The sequence below is a fragment of the Monodon monoceros genome, unplaced genomic scaffold (genome assembly GCF_005190385.1).
Source record: "Monodon monoceros isolate NGI ecotype Baffin Bay Population unplaced genomic scaffold, NGI_Narwhal_1 Super_Scaffold_4, whole genome shotgun sequence".
Lineage (NCBI taxonomy): Eukaryota > Metazoa > Chordata > Mammalia > Artiodactyla > Monodontidae > Monodon > Monodon monoceros.
The window spans coordinates 81,383,877-81,410,600 of NW_021703781.1; the positions used below are offsets into that span (position 1 = coordinate 81,383,877).

The 26,724-nt window shown below is 54.9% G+C and overlaps 1 protein-coding gene across 1 annotated transcript in view; it reads left to right on the top strand.

Moving 5' to 3' along the window:
- Positions 1 to 25,604, top strand: part of LRRC27 (leucine rich repeat containing 27) — a 27,696-nt gene extending 2,092 nt beyond the window's left edge. The window contains 13 exon segments of the mRNA XM_029244829.1: positions 844 to 957; positions 5,489 to 5,547; positions 8,365 to 8,728; positions 9,653 to 9,767; positions 10,100 to 10,332; positions 10,449 to 10,536; positions 10,753 to 10,874; positions 12,753 to 12,792; positions 12,794 to 12,850; positions 17,893 to 18,011; positions 19,302 to 19,431; positions 25,492 to 25,567; positions 25,570 to 25,604. Of these exon segments, the coding sequence (XP_029100662.1) occupies positions 844 to 957; positions 5,489 to 5,547; positions 8,365 to 8,728; positions 9,653 to 9,767; positions 10,100 to 10,332; positions 10,449 to 10,536; positions 10,753 to 10,874; positions 12,753 to 12,792; positions 12,794 to 12,850; positions 17,893 to 18,011; positions 19,302 to 19,431; positions 25,492 to 25,567; positions 25,570 to 25,604 (1,552 nt within the window).
- The last annotated feature ends 1,120 nt before the right edge of the window (positions 25,605 to 26,724 follow it).

The window sequence follows — 26,724 nt, forward strand, 5'->3', positions numbered from 1 at the left end:
TAAATACATACGTGCGTGTGGTGTGCGCGATCACGTAAATACATACGTGCGTGTGGTGTGCGCGATCACGTAAATACATACGTGCGTGTGGTGTGCGCGATCACGTAAATACATACGTGTGTGTGGTGTGCGCGATCATGTAAACCTACGCAGCGTGTATCAGCAGCAGTAGGGAAGGGATGTCTGTGTCACCCACAATCCTGCCACACTGTGACTGTAAAATCGTACTTGTACGTATCGCGGGGCGAGGGTCAGTGTGCGTGTGCTTTGTCCTCTCCCCTTCGTACTGTCCTATCTTATTTACGATCCGACCTAAGGGCCCACTGCGTGATGTATCAGACTTCCTGACGTGATGGTTACTGGCTGTTTTTGTGCGGCCGTTGCTACCACAGAGGACGCCAGAGCTAACTCAGCGTGTGTTCTTTAGTTTCCTTTTCGGTGTCTCCTTGCATGAGAACCAAGGCCCGGGCGTGGCTCCTGCCCTCGTTCTCTGGGCAGCGTGGGCCCAGGAGGGAGAACAGGATTCAGATGCACTTGGGGATGAAGTTGGATGTTAAAGGATAGTTGATGGGAGAGGTGTGATGTGCGCAGTGGTGACGTCTGAACTGCCAGCCGGGCGAGACGCAGCGTCTCCAGGCCGGGAAGCCACTCTAGCAGCTGCGCGGTGAGGCCTGGCCTCGTTTTTCTGACACTTGTGTCCCCTGTTTAAAAGATTTAAGGATAAATGTTACGGGTTTTCTTTTAACTTGGCGTGTGTGATTACAGTCACTAGTGGAAATGCTTTGAGGATGTGGCATGTTTTAAATTTAGTTCGTTGACAAAAACATTCTTTTTTTCTCCCCAAAACGCCCTCTGCACGATTCCTAAAAGCTTCTTTCAGTGGCTGCCAAACCTCACCTGGCTGGACCTCCGCTCTAATAGGATCACAGCGCTTCCTTCTGGGATCGGCTGTCACAAGTGAGTTGCATGTTTCTTTTCCCAGGTTAGGAGGTCACCGTCATCTCCTTCAAATGCCCGAGCGCCTGTTCTTTGGCTGCCTAACCACACCCCACCTCACTGAATGTCGACTTTAGAGCAGAAGCGTGTAATGGCGTTTTCAAAGCCAGCTCGGAGGTGCGGTGGCTGCAGGTACCAAATGCACCTGTATGGTTATAGTTTAGGACGCGGAGCACCGCGGAGCACGCTGGCACCACAGCGCCTCTGCTGGATGGTCCACGCGGCTTTTGCAGCCGGTTCCATCTCTGACTCCCTCACGTGAAGCTGCCTGAAGGGTCAGAAATACTGTACTGAAGAACCTAGGGGTAAGACGGGAATAAAGACACAGACCTACTAGAGAATGGACTTGAGGATGTGGGGAGGGGGAAGGGTAAGCTGGGACAAAGTGAGAGAGTGGCATGGACATATATACACTACCAAACGTAAAATAGATAGCTAGTGGGAAGCAGCCACATAGCACAGGGAGATCAGCTCGGTGCTTTGTGACCACCTAGAGGGGTGGGATAGGGAGGGTGGGAGGGAGGGAGACGCAAGAGGGAAGAAATATGGGAACATATGTATATGTATAACTGATTCACTTTGTTATAAAGCAGAAACTAACACACCATTGTAGAGCAATTATACTCCAGTAAAGATGTTAAAAAACAAAAACAAAAAAACCAAAACAAACAAACAAAAAAAAGAAATACTGTCCATGAATTAAACCAGCGGCTTTGCTCCCAAGGGCCCGTGTGTAACTGCGCTGGTTCCTGGTAAATAATGAGTCATTCTTCCTTTTTGGGAAAATCAGAAACCCCAAAGCAAGCTCTGTGCCATCCAGCCACATTCCTGCCACTCCGATGCCGGGCGTCTCCTACTACTCCCACTTCTAGAACTGGGGCCAAGCTGCCTACCCCCTTCACCCGCCCCTCCCAGCAGCCACAGGTCAGCTGGCACCCCCCAGTCCTGGAGTCACATGCAGCGTGAGGCCACCCCACTCTCCTGGCCCCTGTGCCTCAGTGCCCAGTCCTTCTATGCCAGCTTCTTAACCTTTAGGAAACCTCATGACGTGAATTTCAGACACGCCTTTAACATTAGTGCACGCTGGGCAGAGGGAAAAGCACGTGCAAGGGCCATGAGGTGGCCGTGTCCTTGGGAATGGGAGGGGCAGCAGGGAGGCCGTGTGGTGGAACAGAGGAGGGAAGGGGCTGGAGGTGCCTGCAGAGGCAGTCGACCAGAGCTGGTAGGCGCAATCGCTAGTTTGAATTTCATCACGAAAGAGGCAGGAAGTCACAGATGGTTTGAAGGGAGGGACGGGGCTTTAAGATCACTCTGAAAGGAGGGGTGAGCATGCTGCAGCGTGGCCAGTTAGGCTGCTGCAGCCGTCCACGCAGGAGAGCCGGGGGATTCAGGTGGGATGGACGGCGTGGGAGGAACAGAGGGGTCCAAGGGTGACCCCCTTCCTGCTAGAGTCATTGCAGCCCCCGTGAAATGGCAGAGTAGAGGCGCAGAGGCCCTTCACTTGCCTGAACTATTGCTCACTGGCTTTAAAAGTATGTTTAAAGAAGGGAGTATTTTGTCCGTGTGACAGTAAGCGAAAACCCCGTGCGCCATCCGTGCCTTTTCAGGCTCTGCAGGGAAACAGCTAGTTTCTGTTGACGAGTGGGTGTCTCCGGCAGGGTGGGGACACCCCCGGGAGCTGTCTTCCTGGAGCTCCCGGGCCTTCCTGGACCCACTGGGTCGGCGCCTGGTTGCCTAGAGCAGTGTCCTCAGCTCCGGCCAGCGCGTCTGCCAGCGGCAGTGTGACAGGCAGCCATGCCTTCTCTGCTTCCACCTGGTCCCCGCCGGCGCGACCCGGGTGGCCCCAGGCGTCTCTGAGTGTGTGTCAGGGAGGCTTGGGGGGGCTCCGCTCTTCACGGGGTACTGGGCTGGTGTGTTGAAGGCAGTCTCATGCTTGTGGTCCATGGCTGTCTTAGCAAAATGGCACTCAGTTCTGGAGAGTAATTGTTACTCGAAGGATAAAAATAAACTAGGACTTGTGCTCATAAGCACTATTCTTTATTCTAAAATAAATACATGGTCTCAAATTTTGGAATTCTTTGACTTTGCCAGTCAAAGCCACCTGCTTAATGTTGTCTAAGATATAATTTTGCGTGTGATTTATAACCAGTTATATCATTAAAATTAGATCAGCTTGCTAAAGAACTGAAACATTCATTAGAAATTTTAAGTAATTATGGGCTTATTGAAAGCCTTAAACTTTCCAAAAAGCCTAATTAAAACAATGCCAGAGGGCTTCCCTGGTGGCGCAGTGGTTGAGAGTCCGCCTGCCGATGCAGGGGACACGGGTTCGTGCCCCGGTCCGGGAAGATCCCACACGCCACGGAGCGGCTGGTCCTGTGAGCCATGGCCGCTGAGCCTGCGCGTCCGGAGCCTGTGCTCCGCAACGGGAGAGGCCACAACAGGGAGAGGCCCGCGTACTGCAAAAAACAAACAAACAAGCAAACAAAAAAACAATGCCAGTGTTCATATTCTCCCCCTCTCAATGTCTTAGATGTGTAAGCTTGCTAGCAGAGAGAGAAGGTTTAAAAAGGTCCATCAGTATATATGCTTCCTTAGGCAAGCAACTCCAGTCCAGTATATAAATGTGTGGCATTCAGTTGAAAGTTAGTGAAATGAAATAATCAGTGGTTTACTGATAGTATTTGTGAATTTATCACTTAAAAGTGTGCACAAGAATATTTTAATGTATTATTATATAAGGTGGAAAAATCCCCTGTACACTTTCAGGTTCATAGTTGGCTAATATGCCCCCCCCCAAACAAACAAACAAATAGACAAACAAGTGGGCTGGAACATCCTTGGCTTTGAGAGAGGCGTGTTGGAAGGTCCAGGGTACGTGGCTGCCTGCACATCCGGTTGAAGAATCTTAGAAAAGCAAACGCCATCCTCCTTGGCTATTTTTGTATTAGCGAAATTAAAAGGGGACTAAACCAAAACCAATACGTTGAAGTAACGATGTTTAATTAATTTGCCTTTGTGTTTACCAAGGAAAGTTTAATTCTCCAAGTTTACTTCTTAAAAACTTTAAATAATAGGAAAATCCAAGACAGTAAATGGAAAGAGAATTATCTGATCCTCAGGTAATCCGATTTTCCTTTAGGGCTGCCAGTCAAAAAGTTAAACTTGGTTTAAATGAATACTTACTAGAGCTCTCAATTCTGTGTCTGTGAAACTATATTTTCTCCTTTCACATCTTGGGGACTCTGGTCAGTGTGATGTTGAATTTTAATTTTTTCACCTTCCAAGGAAAATGAGACGCGAGACCGCCCCTCCCTCTAGCTGGAGCGTCATTTGCTGATGGGGTCTGCAGGGGGCTGTCTGTCTGAGGAACGTTTTGGGGGAAGGAAAGCTGAAGATGTGGGTACAGGTTAGCCTGCATTCCAGGCCACTCTGCTCCCCATTGGTCTCCCAGGGCTGCTCAGGGCATGGAGCGTCAAGCCCAGTGACAGAGAAGGCAGGCGGAGCTTCTCTGTCCCTCCCGGGGCTGTGAGGTTCTCCCCCGTGAGACCGCGGCTGTGTCTGCTGCAGGGCAGGTGTGCGGGGCGCCATACTGTCCCTGGCGATTAAATAGTGCCTCGCCCTGAGGATTCCTCAGTCTCTCAGTGAAGCCTGGGTGGAGCAGGGCGGGAGACGGGCGTCCTGCCTCTGCCTGGACGCCCAGGAGAAGGGGCCGTCACACCCCTTGGCTGAGACACTGAATGAGCCAGGGCATTTGAAGTCTTTTTACATCCCTGAAAGCAACTGAGAAAGAGAAAATGATCATTAATAACGACGGAGCCCTGATGAAATGTGGAAAAGCGAAAGCAGCTGAACAAAAGGGGCGAGATAGAGTTTAATGTGAACCATTTATCGTCCGTTGTCGTTCAGTTAGTAAAGTTTTATTGGACATCTTCTACCTATCTATGATACGTCTTTTGCCAAACCTTGTAAGGGATATTAATAGCTATTAAGTGACAGAAGAGATCCCTGGTCAAATACTGGGAGAAACACCCCTTCACCGTGTTTCCTGGCTTTGAGGCTTCACAGAGGCCTCAGTGTGCCAATTCTTCATCTCTAAGCAGAGCGGATACTCTGTCTCCTGGACATCCTTCCGTGACTGTTCTCAGCCAGGGCGATTGTGCCCCAGTAGACGTTGTCATCATCTGGAGATCTTGTGGTTGTCACAGCTTGGGGGGGGGCATCTAGTGGGGTGAGGCCAGGATGCCGCTAAACACCCACCGGGCACGGGACGGTCCCCCCAACAAAGAACTGCCTGGTCCCAAGTGTCCACAGTGCTGAGGCCCAGAGCCTGACCAGATGCTGAGACGTGGAGTCTATTTGCTGGTGGGGGCAGAGCATGGGGTAAACGTCTGCGTTGAAGCCGCTCCCTTAAAGAGAAGACAGATGAAGAAATCTGATGGTCATTTGATTTTCTGCTTTTAAATTACATATTTTTTGTTTTGTTTTAAAGGCATTTGAAAACTTTGCTTTTAGAAAGAAATCCTATCAAAATGTTACCTGTGGAGCTGGGTAAGTGCTAAAACAATAAAATAAAAGATAGTTTTAAATGCGGCCTTCTGCAGTTACCAGATCTGTAATGTAAATTCAGGCCTGACCCAGCAGGGAAGAGGCCAGCCGATGCTTTAAATCCCTTCCATGCCATCCTTCCGGCCCCTGAGACAACACAGATCCGATCGCAAGAGCTGTTGCTGCTATGATGTGTGTCCTACACGTGAGCACAGTGTACAAACAATGCAAACGCGGAGCCCTGTACCTGCTGCTCAAGGAAGACCAGCATCAGGCCTTTGTGGACCCAGGTGTGCTCGTGAATCCACCTGCCCCCCTCCCCCAGGCCAGCGTGACTTGTTCATCCTTCATTGCTTTCCTTGAAAGCGTTACCGCTTACTATCCCTACACAATACATGTTTAAAGGGCCTTCCCTGCAAACTTTTTCTAAGTTGCATCATCCCTTGTGTATTCTTGGTGACCTGGCGTTTGGGGGCTCAGCACGATGTCTTTCAGGCTTGTGCATGTGGATGTGGACAGCTGTTGTGTGTTCATTTCTGTTCATTCTCCAATGAACGGTTAGCTCCATTGCCTCCTTCCTGTCTTCTGTGCTGCTGTTTTCGTGAATTTTGCTTTTATATGTGTAAGGGATCCAGTAGACACTCTTTAAACTGTCTAATTTATGTTTTCTCACATGGTCGCCCTTCTGGTACTCTTCATCTCTTCTTGAAGTTTCGTGTTTCCATCTGGGATGACGGTGTTGGCCTAAAGATCTGTCTTTTGTGTTATATTGAGTCTTATTGTAATGAATTATTTCAGGATTTTAAAAGGTCATCTTTATTTTCCCTTCTTCTTTTTTTTTTTTTATTTTTTGAGGTACGCGGGCCTCTCACTGCTGTGGCCTCTCCTGTTGCGGAGCACAGACTCCGGACGGAAGCACAGGCCCAGCGGCCATGGCTCACGGGCCCAGCCGCTCCGCGGCATGTGGGATCTTCCCAGACCGGGGCACAAACCCGTGTCCCCTGCATCGGCAGGCGGACTCTCAACCACTGCGCCACCAGGGAAGCCCTTCCCTTCATTTTTGAAGGTTGTTTTAGCAGACTGTATAGGCTCCTAGACTTTAGGCATCGTGACTGCTTTAGAAATATCTTTATTGTCTTGTGGACTCTATCGTCTATCGAAAAGTCAGCAGTCTTACTGGTTTTCCCTTAGAAGTAATACATCTTTTTTCTCTTGCTTTTTGTTTAATTTTCAGCAGTTTGTTTGGTTTTGTTTTTATAAATTTATTTACTTATTATATTTGGCTGTGTTGGGTCTTCGTTGCTGCACGTGGGCTTTCTCTAGTTGTGGCGAGCGGGGGCTGCTCTTCATTGTGGTACAGTGGCTTCTCTTGTTGTGGCACGTGGGCTCTGGGCACGTGGGCTTCAGTAGTTGTGGCACCCGGGCTTAGTTGCCCTGTGGCATGTGGGATCTTCCAGGACCAGGACTCAAACCCCCCGTGTCCCCTGCATTGGCAGGCGGATTCCTAACCACTGCGTCACCAGGGAAGTCCCCGTTTACAGTTTTTGTGTTTTGCCATTTTGCTTGACTTTAAAAACTATCTTTGCTGGCATTCACCCTCCTTCTGTTTGGTGTCACTATGGGTCCAGTTCGCCTCTGGCTCTTAGTCGATTGTCCACAAGCAAATTGGACAAATACATTCATTTCTAGTCACTCCTTAGGATTTTTTAAAGCGTATCTTTGCCCACTTTGTGAACTGTTTTTCTTTAAAAACACTGATCCCCAGCGTGTAGTGGTCAGGACTTCACCGTCCTAGACTAGCGTGTGCTGTGCCTGGTGCAGACACAGCGTGTCCTGCTCGGCCGCCCTCGGGGGTCCCTTGGGAGGAGACCTGGGCCTGGGGTCCCATGAGGCGGTTGCAGTCATGCCAGCACGTGACATCCAGGTGCTCACCTGGTTCTCCTGTTTGGATTCCACACTCTCCGAAGAATGTGAAAGAAAAGTTTTTGCTTCAGGAAACAAAGTTGTAAACCACTGACACTGAACATATTTTGTAGAATTTAATATTTTATTGTGTAATTAAAACCCATTGTCTTTCAACCCCAATTGTAGTTTCTATATGTATTTATACAAAGAGGGCTATATTGGTTCAAGTATAATAGATACATAATCGACTGGAGAAAAAAGGTAGAAAATAGCTAAATAAATTAGACTGAAAGGCTGAAAATGAATTCACTCCGTACAAGAAGGTAACTTGGACATGACAAGGCTGTTTCAATGTGTTTAAGAACACAGGGGGCTGCTGGGTCTAGAGAGCCAGCCCCAGGGCTGAGGCCAGGCTTGGTGGGCAAGCCCCGCACCCTCACACCCTCACACCCTCAGCACAGCTCCAGGCCCAGGCCACCTGGCTGTCAGCACTTCTGGGTCCCTGCATGTCCAGGGAAAGGAGGCCTTGTGAGGCCAGGTGACACCTGTCTCTGGGAAGCTGTGGCCCTAACGCCCGATGAGGGATCTGGCACAAATTGTGGATGCATACGTAGTGCACCAATTTTCTCTCACATAACTTTACTAGAGATCAAAGTGTTTAAAAGTCAGCAAAAGCATTGCAGTAAAAAATACAGGTGTGTGGGCTGAACATCAATTAGAAGCAGATACTAGAAGGTCTGGATGGGGCAAATATCTTCATTTATATGGATTTATGTGCAGTGTGAGGGCCTGGGGCACAGGGACCAGCCCTTACCCAGCCTTCTGCGCAGGGAGCGGGCTCCAGGTTTGCGCGCGTCTCAGGCGTGGACGTACAGTCTACTAAAATGGCCTTTTATTCACTGTCGATTTCCCCAGTTAAAAAGATGAGCGTAAGTGAGGTGCCACCTCCCCTGTTGGATTTATCCGAAGAGCGTGTGCCCAACAAAGAAACCATTCATTCTCAGGAGGCAAAGGGAACCATGTTAACAGAAAAGGCAGGCTTTTTCCCACCTGTGGAAAAACTAGACCTGCGTGAGTGCAGAAGGTCCGCCGAACCTCCGGAGGACTGGCCGAGCGAGGAGGAGATCCGGCGCTTTTGGAAGCTGAGGCAGGAGATCGTGGAGAACCAGCAAGCGGAGGTTCTGGAGCGCCAGCGCCTGCCAGCGGAGCTGCCCCCAGCCCTCACGGCGGTGCTGAGCGACAAGGAGAAGCAGCGACCCCGCCCGAGACCCGTCTTCAGGTAAAAGTTGAAAGCAAAGGTGTACTTTCTTGATCTCTGCGCGGCTGTGATATCATTTTGTGATTCTCTGTTAAGACGTCGGGTGGACGTATGTCCACGTCGCCATCGTTCGTTACACGGCAGATGCCAGGCCTGGTTTAGGTTAAAGTTACCCAGAAAACAGGCTCAGAGGAAGAGGTTACACGAGAGAAAAACTCAAATCCTCTGTGTGTGGGGGTGTGATGTGCACACGTGTGTGGATGTGTGAATATACAGAGAGAACGTGACCCAGTAACATTGGGGAGTACAGCTCATACGTCGGCAAGGGCGGTGATGTCACGTCCAGGGCACAGAACATGGTTAGCAGCCACTCCGGTCTGTGGCCCTGCAGACGGCGTGAACACACGCCCCGCGTGTCTGGTAAAAGTCTGTGGCGGGACAGTGAGGAAGGGCCCGTCTGAGAAGGCTGCCATTGGGCACTATTGGAAAACAGATTAAAGAGCTTTGATCCACGTGCAAGGTGTGCACGTGTCTACTGCACTGTTGTTTCACCTGTTCTGTAGTTTTGAAAATTTTTCAAAGTAAAACCTTGTTCAAGTGTGATTACCTGGCCATAGCCCTGGGAGGGCTGGAGGTGTGCAGGGCAGGTCTCCCCAGCCCACAGACCCCTGAAACCAAGTTGGTACCTCGTCCAAGTCAGTGTGAGCCTTTTCCCGGCATGGCACAGTTTCACTGGTCCCAGGTGTAGGTCCAGCCATGACCTGGCCCGGGGAGCGGGGTGGAGGCCCTGACGGCCGACCCCGCCTACTTTGTGGATTCTGGGGGTGGCAACTGTCCGTGACCGTCGGGGCATCTCCGTGCAGCCAGCCCGCGGCCCTGCACTCACCCTCGGGGCCGTCACGGGGTTCAGTGCGGTGCTCGGCTGACGCCCTGCTATCATCGTAGGACGAGGACGCCCTCCTTCAAGAGTGTCCTGCCCGAGCTGGCCCCATGGCAGCAGACCCAGGGCCGCACCAGCCTGCCGGAAGAGAGTATCAGCCCAGATGGAGCAGCGCAGGAGGTGAGGTCGGGGGCAGCGGGGCGGGCTTGGCCTCGCCTGAAAGCTGCTCCTCGCGGGCTGTGTGCCCTGGGCGGCTGCAGGCCCTCAAGTTCGCCGCCCCGCCTCTGCCCTGTTTCCTCCTCTGGTCCCTTGCTCTTCCTCTACCCGTCCTCTCCTGTCAATCACCCAGCTTACAGGTCTTGTTTAAGAAAAGTGGCTTAAAAATAACGTGCCTGTCTGGGAGGTGCACTCCTGCCTCTGCCCCGCGGGGCTGTTGCTGGCTTGGTCGGCCTCGGTGCGGGGCCAGCTTGGGCCCTGTCCTCACTGTCCCCTCTGTCCCCTCTGTCCTCCAGCCCCACCAACTGCCTGTCTCCACCACGCTCTGGGCCCGCGAGGCTGGCTGGCGTGGACGGCGCCCTCCACCTTCTGGTTGTGTCCGGCCAGGGGGGGCTCCGGCGGGAGGTCAGAGAGAAGCGGGGAGGGAGGCAGGGTCCCTCTGCCCCGCCCACCACTCCCGCTGCTGGGTGCCGGCAGCCCCTCCGTCCCTCACCCCAGGGTCCCGGGGTGGCTGCCGCCCGTCATCCTAGCAGGGCCCCTGCTCCGCCTTGCGAATAGACCCTCCTGAAATCACCCGCCTGAGTGTTTTCTCTTGGGGCCCTGCGGATGCAGACGGTCCTCAGGGCACGTGTTCTAATGGGCCAGCGCGGTGGTCCCGACACCAGACGTGCTTTTCAAGTCGGGTTTCATGTCCTTCAGGGAGAGGCTGGGTGACGTTAGGCCCTCAGACCTGGTCAGGGTGCACGGTGGCCCTGCCCTGAGGCTGGCATCCTGACGGCAAGGACGCAGCCATCCGACAGCGAGGCTCAGATGTGACTGCGTGGCCTGGGCCCCCGGGGCCATGGTGGTCGCGGGCCATGCCCCAGAGTGTCCCTCTGCAGGAGTCCAGGCTGCAGGGCGGGAGTGGGCCCTCACTGTGCGTCCCGACGGCCCTCTGCCCCGCATCCAGGCAGGTCCCGCTGCTGCCCGGCTGTGGAAACTCAGCACCGCCTCCCCCCCCCCACTTGCTAAGCACCTCTGTCTCCGAGGATCAGCTGCCCCCGCGGCCACTGTTCACACCCTCTGGCTCGGGTGGGCACCTGTCTGGGGACATCGGGAGGCCGGGCGGGACGTGCCCCTCCCCCCAGGTCGGGCTCCCCGGTGCCCAGGGTGCCGCCCGCCTTCGCTGAGGGCGGCTGTTGAATCAAAGGGCGAGCAGCAGCTCTCTCCGTGGTTTCTGTGCCGCGGGCCCTGAGACCACGTTCGGTGGCCTCCTTGGCAACAGCGTGGGGACCCCGTCCAGTGGCTTAGTCTCCACACAGCCCCGCAGAGCACGTCACACTTCCTGGTTACCTGTGCCCCTGAGAACGCTGCCCTGTGCCTCTTGAGGAACCTTCCAGCCCACTTCCCAAGAGGTGGCAGAGACAAAGACAGGCCCCTGCGCCCAGGAGCACCGCCCCTGACGTCACAGAATCACAGTTCCACGCGGGAGCACCGGCTTGGGTTGGGGGCTCGGGAAGCAGCCTCTCAGGCAAGGCGGGCTCTGCAGGGGTGCAGAGGGGGTGCCTGGCCCTCCCTCGGGCCTGGAGCTGGGGGAGCACGTAGCCAGATTCTGCCGACACCGATCTCCTGCCTCATCGTGGAGATAGGACAGAGGCTCTCGCAGGGCAGCGGCCAGAGCCCAGGAGGGCCCAGCTGCTGTGACCCTGGGGACCAAAGGGCCCCCGACGCGGGCAGCGGGAGAGGCCAGGGCGAGTCTGGGATGGTGGCCAGGGTCTGGGCCCACGATGGAGGCCTCTGCTGAGAGGGGAGACCGAGGGCCAGATGTGCAGGTGGGATGGGAGGGCACTGACCATGGGAATCCGTGGAAGATCCAGGAATGGGGTCAGACAGGCTGGTGGAGACCCAGGCTGGAGACGTAGCATCCAGACACAGAGTGCGTGGCGGGTGAAGCCCTGGCCCCGTCCCAGCCCCATCGCCACAGCCACAGCCTGGGCAGGGGTGGCTTCTGTTCAGCTCAGAGGCTCCCCAGTGTTGCGGTGCCTCTGTGCCCGCGTGGGCAGCGAGTCCTCTGGGCGTTGCCGTGGGCGGTTCGCGGTGCAGCGGGCGAGACGCAGCCAACAGCACAGTGACACTGTGGGTGACGGAGGTGGAGAGACAGGGCTCACGGTCTTAGGTGAGGCTCGGGCGTCTGAGAGGAAGTGGACCGGTCAGCATCCCCTGGGCCCCGTGCAGACCAGTGAATGCCTGAAGCCTTTGCCGCGGAGCTCATGGCCACGGCCCCGACCTGGCCTTCCCTGAAAAGTGTCCTGGTGCCTCACTGGGCAGGGGCTGGGCGGGGCCTGGCTTGTCCCCGCCCAGGGAGCTCTGCTCAGACGTGCGTTTCGGAGCCCCCAGGATGCCCGTGTGTCCGGCCACGGGACCAGGAGTGAAGGGCTTTTGTGTGAAGCTTTAAAAGTGACAGTAGATGGGCTTCCCTGGTGGCGCAGTGGTTGAGAATCCGCCTGCCAATGCAGGGGACATGGGTTCGTGCCCCGGTCTGGAAAGATCCCACATGCCGCGGAGTGGCTAGGCCCGTGAGCCATGGCCACTGAGCCTGCGTGTCCAGAGCCTGTGCTCCGCAACGGGAGAGGCCACAACAGGGAGAGGCCCGCGTACTGCAAAAAAAAAAAAAAAAAAAGTGACAGTAGAAATCCTTGTAGGGACCTCCCTGGAGGCCCAGTGGTAAAGACTTCCCCTTCCAGTGCAGGGGGTGTGGGTTCGATCCCTGGTCAGGGAGCTAAGATCCCACATGCCTCGAGGCCAAAAAACCAAAACACGAAACGGAAGCAATATTGTAACAAATTCAGTAAAGACTTTAAAAATGGTCTTTTTTTAGACCACATCAAAGAAAATCTTAAAAGAAATCTTTGTAAGCTGTGCACGAAGCTGCTTTTAACGACAACATCCGTGTTCCGCTGTGTCCTCCAGAGACAGGCGAGCACTGCAGGAGTGGAGGGTACTGGCCCAGGAGGATGCAGAGGAGGAGGGAGGGGGTCAGCCACCTCCCGACCCCACGGAGGAACCTGGTACGTCTGCGGGGGGCAGCCCGTTCAGCCCCGAGGGGTGGCGCGGCTGCCAGCGTCCAGGGTGAAAGAGGCTGCCTGCTCTGCAAAGCCTGACCGCTCACCGGCCTCTGCCACTCAGCCAGCAGCAACCTCCCCTTAGAAAGCAGGCCACCAGTGGGCCTCCCAGCACCCCGTGCTGGCCCGGGCTCGTCCTCCCTGTTCCCCGGCCTCCACCAGCCACCCCTCTGCAGCCCCGGTGCCCACTCCCGGCCTCCCGGGAGCTTCCCTGTGGCACTCGGACCCCAGCCGCCCCCCCACAGCTGCCCCGCACTCCTCCTGCGTGGGCTTCAGGCCGGCTGGCCACGTGGAGGGAGCGTCACTGCCCCTTGCCCTCCTCTGGGGGAGCTGTGCTCATGTCCTCCTGGGGACTCCCCTGACCTCCTTGTTCCCAGGTCCGGTGAGAGGCTGTCTGTCCTCACCCGGAGGGCCGTCCCGAGGCCTGTCTGGTCCTCTCTGTGCTCGAGCTCCCCGAGGCGGCTCTGTCCTGGTGTCCAGGCCTCTCCTCGCTCTGCTCCCGCTCTGATCACGGCAGCCCCTCACCCCTGCTCATGAGCCCGGCATAACGAAGTCACCCCGACCCCACCCTCGCCAGGGCCCGGAGCCTCCCTGCTGTCCCTCCTCTCTGCCTGGTGCCTTTGCACGCCGCTTCCTCTGCCCTTACCTGCTGGGCCCCCGTCTGTGTGTCTTCAGAGCAGGGGTGGGACATGAACGTCTGCCTCGACCTGCACGGGCTCCTGGGCTCCAGACACCCGCTGGCCGGACTATGCAGGCGCCCCCGTCCCACCAGACCCCTAGGCAGCCCGGCCCTGGCTTCTGGGGCCGGCCACGCGCGATCATGCTGGCCTCCTGTCCTTCTGCCTGGTCCCCAGCGGCTCCTGCTTCCTGGGTGCTGATCAGGGGTGGACAGAAGGGGCTCACGATGGCGGGCTCAGGGCTCCCAGGCTGGACTCGGTCCCCAGTCCAGGCCACACGCCACATGACCCGCAGCGGAAGGGCGATTTCCCCTCTGCCCAGGCCCCCTCAGCCTCTTCATGGCAGCGAGGGCACCTCCTCTCCCCCCAGACCACAGAGAGGATTGTTAAGATGACCCCCAGAGACCACGGAGCCCCGGGGCAGCTGGAGCTCTGGGCAGACTGGTGCACCTTCTCTCCCCTCCCGCCTCCAGGGTGGTATTTAAGCATCATTATGACCATGGTGGCTGTTGGATGGGGAGCCACTGCAGGTCACTCGGGCTTAAATACGTGTAACATATGATAAAACGTGCCATCTTGACCGTCGTTAAATGTACAGTTCAGAGGCATTTAGGACATTCCCACTGTGTAACCGTCACCACATCTGTCTCCAGAACTTTCTCGTCTTCCCAAACGGAAACTCTGTCCCCGTTAAACACCAAGTCCTCGCCCCACTTCCCCCGGCCCCCAGCCCCGCCCTCTACTTTCTGTCTCTGTATTTGGCTCCCGTGGGGACCTCCTGTGGGTGGAATCACACGGCATTGGTCCCTTTGTGTCTGGCTCATTTCACTGAGCATAACGTCTTCAAGGTTCATCTGTATCGTAGCCTGTGTCAAAATTTCCTTCCTTTTTAAGGCTGAATGATATTCCATCGTGTGGACGGGCACATTTTCTTCTCCGTCTGTCCATCCACAAATGCGAGAGTTGCTTCTGTCACGTGGCTGCAGTGCCCATGGGTGCGGCGTTGCCGGCGCGAACTGTCTTTTGTATGTGGGTCACTCCCGCTGGAAACGACTTCTGTGATACTGTGCAAGAAGCAGCTTATCCCGTTGTGTGTATTTTTGTATATTACAGAGAAAGGTGGTCACTACGTTTTACAGCGTGGAAATTGACAAATGTCTGTATAACCTGGAGTAGCACAACATCCCGTAAGTTAGATAGGAAATTTAGAAGCTCTGAAACTCACAGCAGGAAATTTTTACTTCATAAAACTTAAATATTTTATATGGCCTAAAATACTATAATTAAAGTCAAAAGATAGGGGGAAATATTTGTGACATATGTGTGTAACAAAAGATTAATATCTAAAATATAAAGAAAAAGCACAAGTAGATTTTTTAAATTAAAGAATGCAGTAGAGAAACGGGCAAAGTGTAGGACAGGCAGTTCACAGGTGAGGAAGCCCCAGTGGTGGTAAATTCAGAAAAGAAGCCCGGCTGCTCGGAGCTCCGGGTGTAAACACCCACCAGCACCGCTCGGGAAGCGGCCGGCAGAACAGAGGCCTCGGGCAGCAGGCTTCCGGCCACTGCTGCTGCCAGGGCGTCAGCTGCTTGGAAATGTCTAGTAAAGTTAAAAATACTGATTTCTTGGAAGACTTCTGGTGTCCCGCCTCACAGAAATAAAGCAGTCGGATCACAGGCCTGTCGTACAAAGACGTGGGTTTGTGGATTTCAGCATCGTCTGCATGCCCACCGCATCCTCTGTCCCCCGGCCGCGCCAGGCCCTCCCGCGTTCCGGCTGCACCCGTGTGCTCTGTGCAGTCGCCCACGTCCTGCCCCCCGGAGCCTGAAAGCAGGAAGGGAAGGGAAGACTCCTCCCGCATGGGCAGGGGGCCTGAGCCTCCTGACTCATCACCCCCTTTTTAAAAAGCCTTGCATTTTCATTTTTCACGATGCTCTAAACCCGGCAGCTGTGCCAGTGGCCTCTGGATCCATTTTATTGGCCTGAAGAATATTCCTCGTCTGCTTGACACTCAACATATGAAACTCGGGGTCAAGGGACTTCCCTGGCCGTCCAGCGGTTTAGACTCTGCGCTTCCAGTGTAGGGGGCCCGGGTTCTATCCCTGGTCAGGGAACTAAGGTCCCACATGCCGCAGAGCACGGCCAAAAAGTAAAACAAAACAAAACAAAACAAAAAACTCGGGGTCGAGCCATTCTCAGCCACTAACACGGCACCGTCCTCCTCGCCTGCTCCGCAGGGTGCAAGGCCCTCCCTCCTCTGTACTTTGTGATAACAGTAAAATACGGCTGGGGTTTCAGCCCAAATCATATGCTTTTAAAGGTTTTAAAGATAAATGTCTGACTTTAAGCAGTCCACCTAGTGGCTCTAGCACTGGCTCTTTGCCCCGTGTTGGAGCGCTTGCACCTAGTGGCTCTAGCACTGGCTCTTTGCCCCGTGTTGGAGCGCTTGCACCTAGTGGCTCTAGCACTGGCTCTTTGCCCTGTGTTGGAGCGCTTGAGGAGAGCCCTGATTAATGCAGCGTGTGTGGCGGCTCCCAGGCAGCCAGCAGATACTCTCAGTTCCGCTGCGTCTGCAGCCTGGCGGCATCAGGGGCAGCAGAGCAGAGGAAAGGTCGGACGTGGTCTCTACTCCCCTCCCCGCCCATCCACCCCCCTCCATCCTCCCTCCTCCCTCCTCTCTCCCAGCCTTCCCCGGCGCTAGGTCCTTCTAAGAGTCAGACAGGTGCTGGGGTGGAGCTGACGACGCAGGCGGACAGGTCCCGCCCTGGTAACCCGCTTAGAGGTGACCGGGCAGATAAGCCCTGCTCTGATCCCCCTCGCCTCCCCAGGACCCGCACGCGCCCTGTCCCTACAGCAGCTGTGCTGCCCTGACCCACAGACAGACATACAAGCACAGGTCTAAAGCTGCCTGAGGAGCGCAGGCTCGGTCTGGTTCTCAGACTTGTCCGTTCCGGGGCGGGGGCAGCAGCGGGCAGCGCTGGTCGAGGGCCCTGGTGTGTTTCCACTCACGTCCTTGTTACATGGGCGCAGGGCCCCCGGTTTCTGGCGCTGAAGGCGGGATCGTACCAGGGCCCCGGGGCAGGACGAGGCTGCCACAGGATGGCTGGGGTGGGACGTGGCAGAGGTCACAGGTCCTCAGGAAGCCCCGGACACCCCAGCAGAGCAGTGAGGACATACCCCCAGCAGCAGGGTGTCGGGCACCCTCGGCAGCACGGGGCCTGGCGTGGAAGCCGAGGAGGTCAGGGTGCAGGAGGGCTCCAACCAGACATCCAGTTGTGGCCCAAGGAGGGAGGAGGGAAAAGGAAGGTTCTGGAAAGGCAGACCTGGTAGATAGAGAACCAGGGAAAGGGGAATCGGGTGGGAGACGGGGGGCCACTTTGAAGATGTGGGTGAGCAAATCCAGATGAGACACACCAGGTCCAGCTGACCAGAAATCCAGGTGTGACGTCCGCGGGCCCTAGAAATGAGGAATTCGCTAGCATTTGTAGCGCTATTTCAACATATTTTGTGTAATGCTGCAACCTACAAGTTTTAAGGAATTTGTTGTTTTCAAAATAAATTGAGGTGGCCTGTGAATTCTTACGGAGAGTTTCCAGAACCACGACAGAACTACCCTGTCTTCCTCTGCCCCTGGACGTGGCCCCTCCACCCAGTAAAACCCATGGCGGCTGCTGGGGAGAGCAGAGAAAGCATCCTGCAGGAGGCGCTGGACAGTAGCCATCTGGAGCTCGCAGGGTCCCTGAGAGCATCGGAGCTTGCCTGGCCTTGGGCGCCGGGCATGGGGGTTGGGGGCTAGTTAGCGGGACGCACCTAAGATCCAGCCGTGCCCGCACGCGTGCAGGAGGCCCTCCTTCACACTCGGAGTCACAGCGGTCTTTCTGTAGCAGAAAAGCCAGCACTAGGTTACTTCTTGCACGTTTTCAGTTGCTTTGTGTCAGTTTGTTGCCATTGATCCAAGCTGGTGAATATGTCATTCAGGTTTTCTGACGGCGAGGCTTCTTCTGCTTTCCCACTTTATTAGTCAGGTGTGAGCCCTTGTGTGTTAGCTTGACGTGGTGATTTAACACAGGGCCGTACGAGAGGCGCGGGGCCCCTGCAGAGTGTTTCCGTCTGCTGCACTGGCGCCCCCGCTGAGGAGCCGTCCGCCTGCCCCGTGTCCTGCGCTCTGCCCTCACCCTGCACCGCCGGCCAGCCGAGGCCAAGGGTTGGGGACCCCAGCGTGTGGGGCACGAGTGTGCTGCACCCGAAGCCGCCTTGGTGTTAGCGGCTGTGTATTCCCGGATTCCTGAAACTCTCTCGCTGCGTTTCCAGGTGGCGTCCAAGATTCCCTTTGCCACTGACCTGATAGGTAATGAGAAAATTCCGATGCATTCGCCTGGGAAACTGAAACAAAGCAAAGAGAAATCATTGCAAGCAAGTCAGGAAATGAGGTTGGTACCAAGTCTCGTTCCGTTCTGCTGGACGCAGCGCCCTCCGACCTCCCCCTGCAGATGCATCTCTTCCGCTCCCCCCACCTCAGCCCCGGCGTGCCCTGGGCCCCTCCTGCAGGTCCAGGTACACTCAGGGACAAAAAGCAGGAGAGCCGTGATGCCGCCACTTTTCAGCTCTCACTCCCGCAGTGTCCACTCGACCCCTAGATCACCGCCCTTCCCGCACCCCCGTCCCCGGGACAGTGGCTGCTTAGGGTCCTGGCAAGCCCTCGTCCTCCTGTGCTGACACTGCCCTGACGCCGGGCGCTGTGCCCTCGGCCCCCTGCTGACCCAGAGTCCGCACCAGGAATGACCAAGGGGGCTCCGTGCTGCCCTCTCCGCCTTCCCGCCGCCCCCGTCTGCACCAGGCCCACTGCAGGGAGGCACCTCCATGGGCTCAGAGGCCAGAGCTGAAGTAAACCGGGGGGCTCGGGGTGGGGGGACCCGCCTGCCCTGGGCCCTGGCACTGCTCCCACCACGGGCACCAGCTCTGGTCTGAGGGCCTGGGGGAAGGTCATCATGTTGTGACCTGTGGACGGCAGAGGGCTCATTCCTCCTCCCTCACCCCTGGAAATCCGGGAAACGTCGCAGGTCTGCGCCTGGGGCTAACCCAGCCACGTGGGTTGGGATGTGCTCTCATGTCCTCCGGGGAACCTCCGTCGCCCCCGTGGGCCCTCAGCAAGCCACAGCAGACGACATCTACACGGACATCCCTGCGCCGTGGACAGGATTTCCTGAGAGCTGGGCTCTGAGATGCTGGGCGGGCAGGCCCTTCACCCAGCGTCTGTCCTGCAGGGCTCAGGAGGCCGCTGTGCTGGTGGGGCGGCATCTCGGGAGGCCCGGCCGGGGACCCACCAGGCTCTGCCGCCCTTCCCACGGAGCGCCCGACATCCCGCGGGAGGGCTCTGGGCCATACTGAGCAGACGCGCCTAAAATCCTACTTGATGCCGTGCTCTGTTCCTTTCTTTGAGGGTTTATTAAAGTTGTGTGTTTCCTGTGAAAACAAAGACACACCTTCTCCTTCGCGTGCGGAGCGCGCAGTGCCCTCGGTGTGCAACATCCTTTGTGCTGGTCTAGCGGCTGTGAGCGCAGGAGGGGGCGGTAAAGGCAGCCTGTCCGTCTGTGGGCTGGTGCCCAACCGGGGGCTGGCCGACCAGCCCCAGGACTGCTGTTTTGGTCAGAAGGAGAAAGGGAGAATTCTCCCTCCCTGTTCAGGTGGAATCCTTTCCTCGTTGCCCTTTGTTTCCCCAGTGCCTTCCGAGAGGAGAACTTAGAGGAAAAGCGGAAACAGCACAGCCAGCAACTGCAGGGACGAAGAAGCAGGTTCCGAGGGTCGGCACCTCTCGAGGAGGTGGGGAGGGCCACGCAGGACTTGGAAATTGTAAGTATTTGTCAGCTCGACTTGAAAATAAGATTTGATTAAAACTCGAAGAGATTTAAGAGAACCACCCAGCATCACGGGTGGTCAGAGGATAAGGAAACATTCCCGCAAGCGTGCGCCCCCGGGTGCTGGCACCACCGGACGGACCCGCGGCTGTGGTCCTCCCGACACGCCCACGTCTGTGTGGCAGGAAGGTTGCCACCAGCGTCAGTCCGTCCATCCGTCCATCCCACAGACGTAGATAAGCACCTACTGCATGTCTGGAGTGTCCGCCGTTATGAGAGTGATGCAGAGATGGAGGAGACACCTTCTTGCCCCGCCCAGCGCGTAGTCAGCCCACCCCCCACACCCCGCCTCCCCGCGAGCACCCAGGCCTCTGCACATCCCCATCAGCTGCCCGCGGGCGCTCGCTCTCCCAGCCGCAGGAGCACCTGCCTGTCTTCCCAGCACCCAGGCCCCAGCTTGTGGGCCTGTTCCGAGCCGCGTGTCTCACCCCGGCGCGGTGGCCCGGAGCCCCTCTCCTGGGTCTGCTGCCCCAGGGCTAGCAGCATCGTCCCCACCGCCCGCCGAGGGCTCTGTCACCATTGTCCCCTCTCTTGGGGCCCACAGAGATGGGGGGGAAGGAACACAGGCAGGGGCTGGGGCGCTTCGTAGAGACCCCACCCTGCTCAGACTCTGCCCCTCTTCTCAGACTCTTTTCCTTCCCGGCCCTGCCTTCAGAGGAACCTTTATTCTCTCCAAATCTATCATTGACAGGAGTAACCTCATTCTTGGACACCCCAAACCCTACCTCTTAGGGCTTCTGAACAGCTGTGTCTCATCGCACTGCTTCAGATTAGAGACTCAAAAGTCTGTTTGCTGTTGGGAACAACTCTGTGCTCACGGATTTCATAACCTATGAAATGAGCCGATTCCCTGAAAGACACCATCAGCCAAAACTTGACAGGAGGAGAAACAGACAATCTGAATAGACTGACACATATTAATGAAATTGAATCAATAATTAATAAGTTTTCCAGTGGGTTCACTGGTGCAGTCTACCAAACATTTAAGGAAGAAATTGTGTCAACTCCCTTCCAGAGGCTAGAAGCAGAGGGAATACTTTGTAACTCACCCTATGAAGCCAGCATCGCCCCAGTACCAAAAGCAAGGGCATTACATGAAAGGAAAACTACAGACCAGTCTCTCTCATGAACAAAGATGCAAAAACCCTCACCAAAACACGAGCAAGTCAAATCCAACAACGCATAAAAAGAATAACGAACGACCAAGTGGAATGTACCCCAGACGTGCAAGGCTGGCTCAGCATCTGAAAGCCAGTTTACATGGTGCGTCACATCCACAGGCTAAAGAAGAAAACTCATATGATTGTATCAGTAGCTGCAAAAAACAAAAGCATTTGACAAGATCTAACACCCATTCATGATAAAAACCCTCAGCAAACTGGGAATAGAGGGGAGCCTCCTCAACTTGTTAAAGGACATCCACAGAGACTCTACACTAACATCATACTTAATGGTGAGAAACTAGATGCTTTCCCCCAAGATCAGTAACAAGGCAGGGGTGTCCCCTCTCACTGTTTCTCCTCAGCATCTTTGTTCTTAGGTGGCATGATTGTGTAGAAAATCCCAAAGAATTGACCCAAAAAATTCCTGGAACTAGTAAACAATTATAACAAGGTTGCAGGATACAAGGTTAATATATAAAAGTCCATTGCTTACCATATACCAGTAATGAACAAGTGGAATTTGAAATTAAAAACACAATACCATTTATATTAGCACCCCAAAAATGGTGCTAGGTATAAATCTAACAAAATGTGCGCAAAATCTATATGAAGAAAACTACAAAACTCTGATGAAGGAAACTAAAGAAGAATAAATAAATGGAGAGATGGTCCATGTTCATGGATAGGAAGACTCAGTATTGTCAAGATGTCAGTTCTTCCCAACTTGATCCATAGATTCACCTTAATCCCAGTCAAAATCCCAGCAAGTTATTCTGTGGATATTGACCAACTGATTCTAAAGTTTATGTGGAGGCAAACGACCCAGAAGAGCCAACACAATATTGAAGAAGAAGAACAAAGTTGGAGAACTGACACTACCCAACATCGAGACTTTCTATAAAGTTACAGCAATCAAGACGGTGTGGCGTTGGTGAAATCGGAGGACTGACACTACCCAACGTCGAGACTTTCTGTAAAGTTATAGCGATCAAGACAGTGTGGTGTTGGTGGAAGAAGAGACGAATAGATCAATGGCACAGAAGACAGAGCCCAGAAATGGACCCACACAAATACAGTCAACTGATCTTTGACACATGAGCAAAGGGAACAAAACAGAGCTAAGAGAGTGTTTTCAACAGCTGTTGCTGGGCCACCCGGACATCCACATGCAGAAAAATGAATCTAGACACAGACCTTGTACCCTTCACAAATATTAACTAAAAGTGGATCACTCTTACCAGACTGTGTACATTGAATATGTACAGTTTTTTATATAAATTATACCTCAATAAAGCTGTAAAAACATGGGTCACAGACCTAAATGTAAAATGCAAAAATATAAAACTCCTAGAAGACAATATAGAAAACCTAGATGACCTTGAGTTGGTGACGCCTTTTTACGTAGAATATCAAGGCGTGAAAGAAAAAAATGGTAAGTTGGACTTCATCAAAATTTAAAAATTCTGTTCTGTGCAGGACACTGTCAAGAATAAGACAGCCACAGACTTGGAGGAAATAGTTGCGAGAGACATATCTGATAAACCACTGTTGTCCAAAATATGCAAAGAACTCTTAAAGACTCAACAATAAGAAAGCAAACAACCCTATTAAATGATGGGCCACAGACCTGAACCGACACCTTGCCGGAGAAGGTACATAGATGTTAAATATGCTTATGAAAAAGTGCTGAACAAAGCACTTCATTAGGAAGTGCAATTTAAAGCAACAAGGAGCTAGCACTGCACACCTGTTAGAATGGCTGTGATGCAGACACGGACCACACCAGCTGCCCATGGACTGAGGAGCAGCAGGGACTCCCACTCGCCACCGTAGGAACACAGAGCAGTGCAGCCACCTTGGAGACAGCGTGGGGTTTCTTACAAAATTAAGTATACTCTTATCATACAGTCCAGCAGTTGTGCTCCTTAGTATTTACCCACAGGAGTTGAAAACTTATGTCCACACAGAAACCTGCACACAAATGTTTGTAGCAGCTTTATTCGTAACTGCCAAAACTTGGAAACCACCAAGATGTCCTTCTGTAGGTGAACGGATTAATGAACTGTGGTCCATCCAGACACTGGAATATGATTCAGTGTACAAAATGAGCTAAGAGGCCATGAAAGACAGGCAAACACTTTAAATGCTTATTACAAAGTGAAAGAAGCCAATCTGAAAACGCGGCCTACGGTATGATTCCAACCAACTCTATGACATTCTGGGAAAGGCAGAACTGTGGAGACAGTAAAGAGCCCAGTGGTTGCCAGGGGTTGGGGGAGGGAGGGATGAACGGGGGAGCACAGAGGATGCTTAGGGCAGCAAGACTGCTCTGTATGATACTGTGAGGATGGATACGTGTCACTGTACATTTGTGCAAAGCCACGGAATGTACAACACTAGGAGTGGAACCCTGAGGCCAACTGTGGGCTTGGGTGGTGACGTGTCAGCCTGGGCTCAGCAGCTGTAGCAAATGTCCCCTCTGGCGGGGGGTGAAAACTACAGAAATAAAGTCCCGGGTGAAGTGTGGGTGCCCGAGAGCCACGCACACGGTTCACAAGACAGTCTGGACAGCGTTTGATGCACCACCGGTGGGAGAAGGTGGGCCCCTCGGCCAGGAGCTTGCATCAGGTTGGAAGGCCAGGATGTCTGCATCTGGTGAGAGGGCCAGCTGATGCCCGGCAGGCTCTCGCTCCAGGTGCGCGTGGCCCCTTTTCTCGTGGGTTAGTCTCCAGTCTGCCCTGCGGCCCCACCAGACAACAGGAGAGGAGCAAAGTGATGCAGCTCCTCAGCACAAAGGAAAGGGAGAGGAGAGGCCAGCTCCTCCCATAATCATGAACAGAGCATGGGCCGCCCACCAGAGGCCACGTTTCCCAACACCCCTTGCAGCGTATGTGACGGCCTGTGATTACGGTCAGGCCAGCAGGACAGGAATAGACGTAGACGTGTGTATGAACTTCCTGAGCTTGTCCTCCCCTCCCCCTGCTGGAATGCACAGGAGATGGTGGGAGCTGGGGCAGCCATCCCAGACCCTGAGGTTGAGAGTGTGGAGTGAGGGGCAGAGTAACGTCCCCACGCTGACAGCGGCCCTCAGATAAAGCGCCGCACCTGGTTCAGCCTCCCCATCTGGGCCTTTGTTCCAGCCACTGAGCCTGTAACCTAACCATTCACAGGCCAGCTTGGTTCTGGAGGAAGAAAGCCACCTGCTGGTGTGACACGAGGGCCTCTGAGAGGGAGGCTGGCAGGAAGCGAGATGGCTGGTTCCACGGGGCCCACAGACTCAGGACTGGAGAGGCTGAGGGTGGAAGGTCCGCAGCGCCCTCAGCAGCCTACTCGGCTCCCCTGCCCACCCAGCAGGACGTGCGGGGGGTGGACTCTTAGAGGTTGAACAAGGAGGTCCGGGCCCGTGGGTCCTCCCGCAGAAGGAAGGCACCACGCGATGCCTCCCTGAGTGTGAGAGCCACGAGGATTGGGCTGGGCGCCTGCTCCCCCCGCTGAGAGCGGGAAGGGGCCCCTGAAGAAAACTGGCAGAGACAAATGCCCTCAGAACCCTGGCTCGTGGGCCCCCCTGCCCCTATCCTGACTGACCAGCAGGGCCGCGACCCAGTGGGTACGGTGTTTCAGTGCCTACTCCTTGAGTGGGTGGGAGCCGGGACGCTGGGCGCTCGAGGGAGGGACCAAAACGGCCGACTGGAAATGTGCAGACGAATTGAAGTCCTCTGGGCAGTGATGGAAACCAGCTGTTACAAGAGTGGGCACTCAGGTATCTGAGAACTCAGAGTTAAGTGAAAAGTACAGCCAGAATCCCTAAAAATTAAAAAGCCTAAATCAATAGATGAGGTCGAGCAAATCCCCCAAGAAGTAGAACAAAGACAAAAGGAGGGATGGAAAGCAGAGATGAGTCAGACCCTAGGGTTGACCGGAGAGGCCTGACCTCCAAGATGCTCTGGAAACCCACGGGAAAACCCAGGGAGGTTCAGGAAGCAGGCTGTTTCCAGGCTGCCGGGCGGCCACGGGCCCAGACCATCCCAAACAGGCTCTGAGGTCCTGGAGCCCCCAGGGAGGGACAGGGCACGTGCAGAGGCTGGGCCAGGTGCCACGCGGGGACTCGGGGGACGTCCCTTCCCTTCCCTTCCCTCTGGAGCTGGAAGAGCGGGCGTGTCCTCCCAAGACGGGGAAGAGACCCCGGGGGAGGAGCCCGGCCCGAGGGTCTGCAGGGGCGCCAGGCTGCTTGGATGACCCCAGGACAGGACGGGCGTGGGGAACTAAGTGGATGTTTTTAAAGGAGCAGTCAGCTCACAAAGAGTACACATCTCCGCCGGAAGGAAACCGGAAGCAGTGGGTACTCAGTGGACGAGCAGCAGAGGTTCCCCTGGGCCTCACGACACAAGCTCTGGGTGTTAGTTTAACCCAAGATTGTGGTAGATCCATCTTAGGGGACGAGGCGGCGTAGGGGTCTCAGGGGGGCCTGGGCTGGAGGTGGGGGTCCAGGCTATGCCCCAGGGAGACAGAGCTGAGGGGGCGGCGAGGGGAGGGAGTGGAGCGCGGAGGACACGGCCCCCCGGGGGGTGGGGAGGCCCTGCGCAGACACACCTGCCCTCAGACTGGCGGGAGGGCCCGCTCCTTTTGCTCTGGTCGCCTGGTCCCCTGCGTCCTCCATCTCACCGTCTTCTGGCCCAGCTGATGGATCGGGGTGAGCAGAGGGGGTGAGGCGTGCTGGGGGGGCTCCCCCTCGGGAGGGCGGCTCTGGGCCCAAGGGACAGGTCCCACCCGTCACCCGGCGCCATCCCCAGCCCCGTGGCCAGGCTAACCTGACCCCTTCCTTTCTCCCCAAGGCCAGGAGGCTGCAGGATGAAGTAATGAAACTAGAACTGAGGTCGACCTTGCACAGAAGCCATCAATGTACAGCTCTCACGGAAGCCTTTCACTCGGCCCGACTTTGTTGTAGCCTCAGAATATATTTTTTAACATGAACTATTAAGAACCTGCAAACGTTTACAGATGCTAATGACAGAGTATCACTGGTACAGACTGAGCATCTTCTCACCTGGAAAACAGGCCGGCAGCTCGCTGCCTCCCCAGGGGTTGCCCCTGTGCGGGGCGTGAGGTTTATGGGTCCCCATCTGTGCTGCCTATTCTGAGCTGCAGGAGGTCTGAGCTGCATTAAGAGGAGAATACGGTGACGGCCGCGTGGCGTCCGTTTGCAGCCCGTCGGCTGGCAGAACGTGGTGTCGGCACATGTGCCCCCCGACCCTGCTCACAGCGGGGATCAAGCTTTCACGACTGACCACAGTGGGGCCCGAGGTCCGTGGGGCCGTCTTTGCTGGGGAGGCAGGAGTGCCCTCCTCCCGCCCGGCGGCGCTGCTCCCCTCCCTGGGCGCTGCCCCTCCCCTGGCCCTGCAGCACCGCCGGGTCCCGTCCCAGGCCCCCGGGCTCTCACCCAGCGTCGGCCCGACTTAGTCTCTTGTGCCGAACGTCTGATTAGATGTGAAATAAGGGCTTGATCTTGAAAAGACCTTTGATTCGATTTCATTAACAGATGTAGGATAATTCAGATTTTCCATTTCTTTTTGTGTCAACTTCTTCGGTAGACATGTTTTTCCATGAGTTTTTCCATTTCATCCAAGTTGTCAGGTTCATCAGCTAAACTTTTCATAACATCCTCATGTTTTCTCAGTCACTGAGGACCTGTAACAATGTCCCCTTTCTCGTTACTGATGTTGCCCCGTTTTCCTTAATCTTGCTCGGGATTCGTCACTTCTGTTAATCTTTTCGAACAACCACGGTTGGCTTTGTCGAGTTTCTATCGTGTTTTCTGTATCATTGATTCCTGTTCTTCCCCTTCTTTTCTGTTTTCTTTGGGTTTAATCAGTGCTTAGAGGGAACTTCACCACTTTCAAATGCATATGCCACAAAGGAAGAGACAGGTAAAATCCATACCCTGGGCTCCCAACTCAAGAAGCTAGAAGGTGTGTTAGCTACCTGTTGCTGCATTAACAAGTTACTCCAGAACAAAGCAGCTGGAGGAGTAGATAAATAGCAATAAAGAATTATAAATAATTATATTA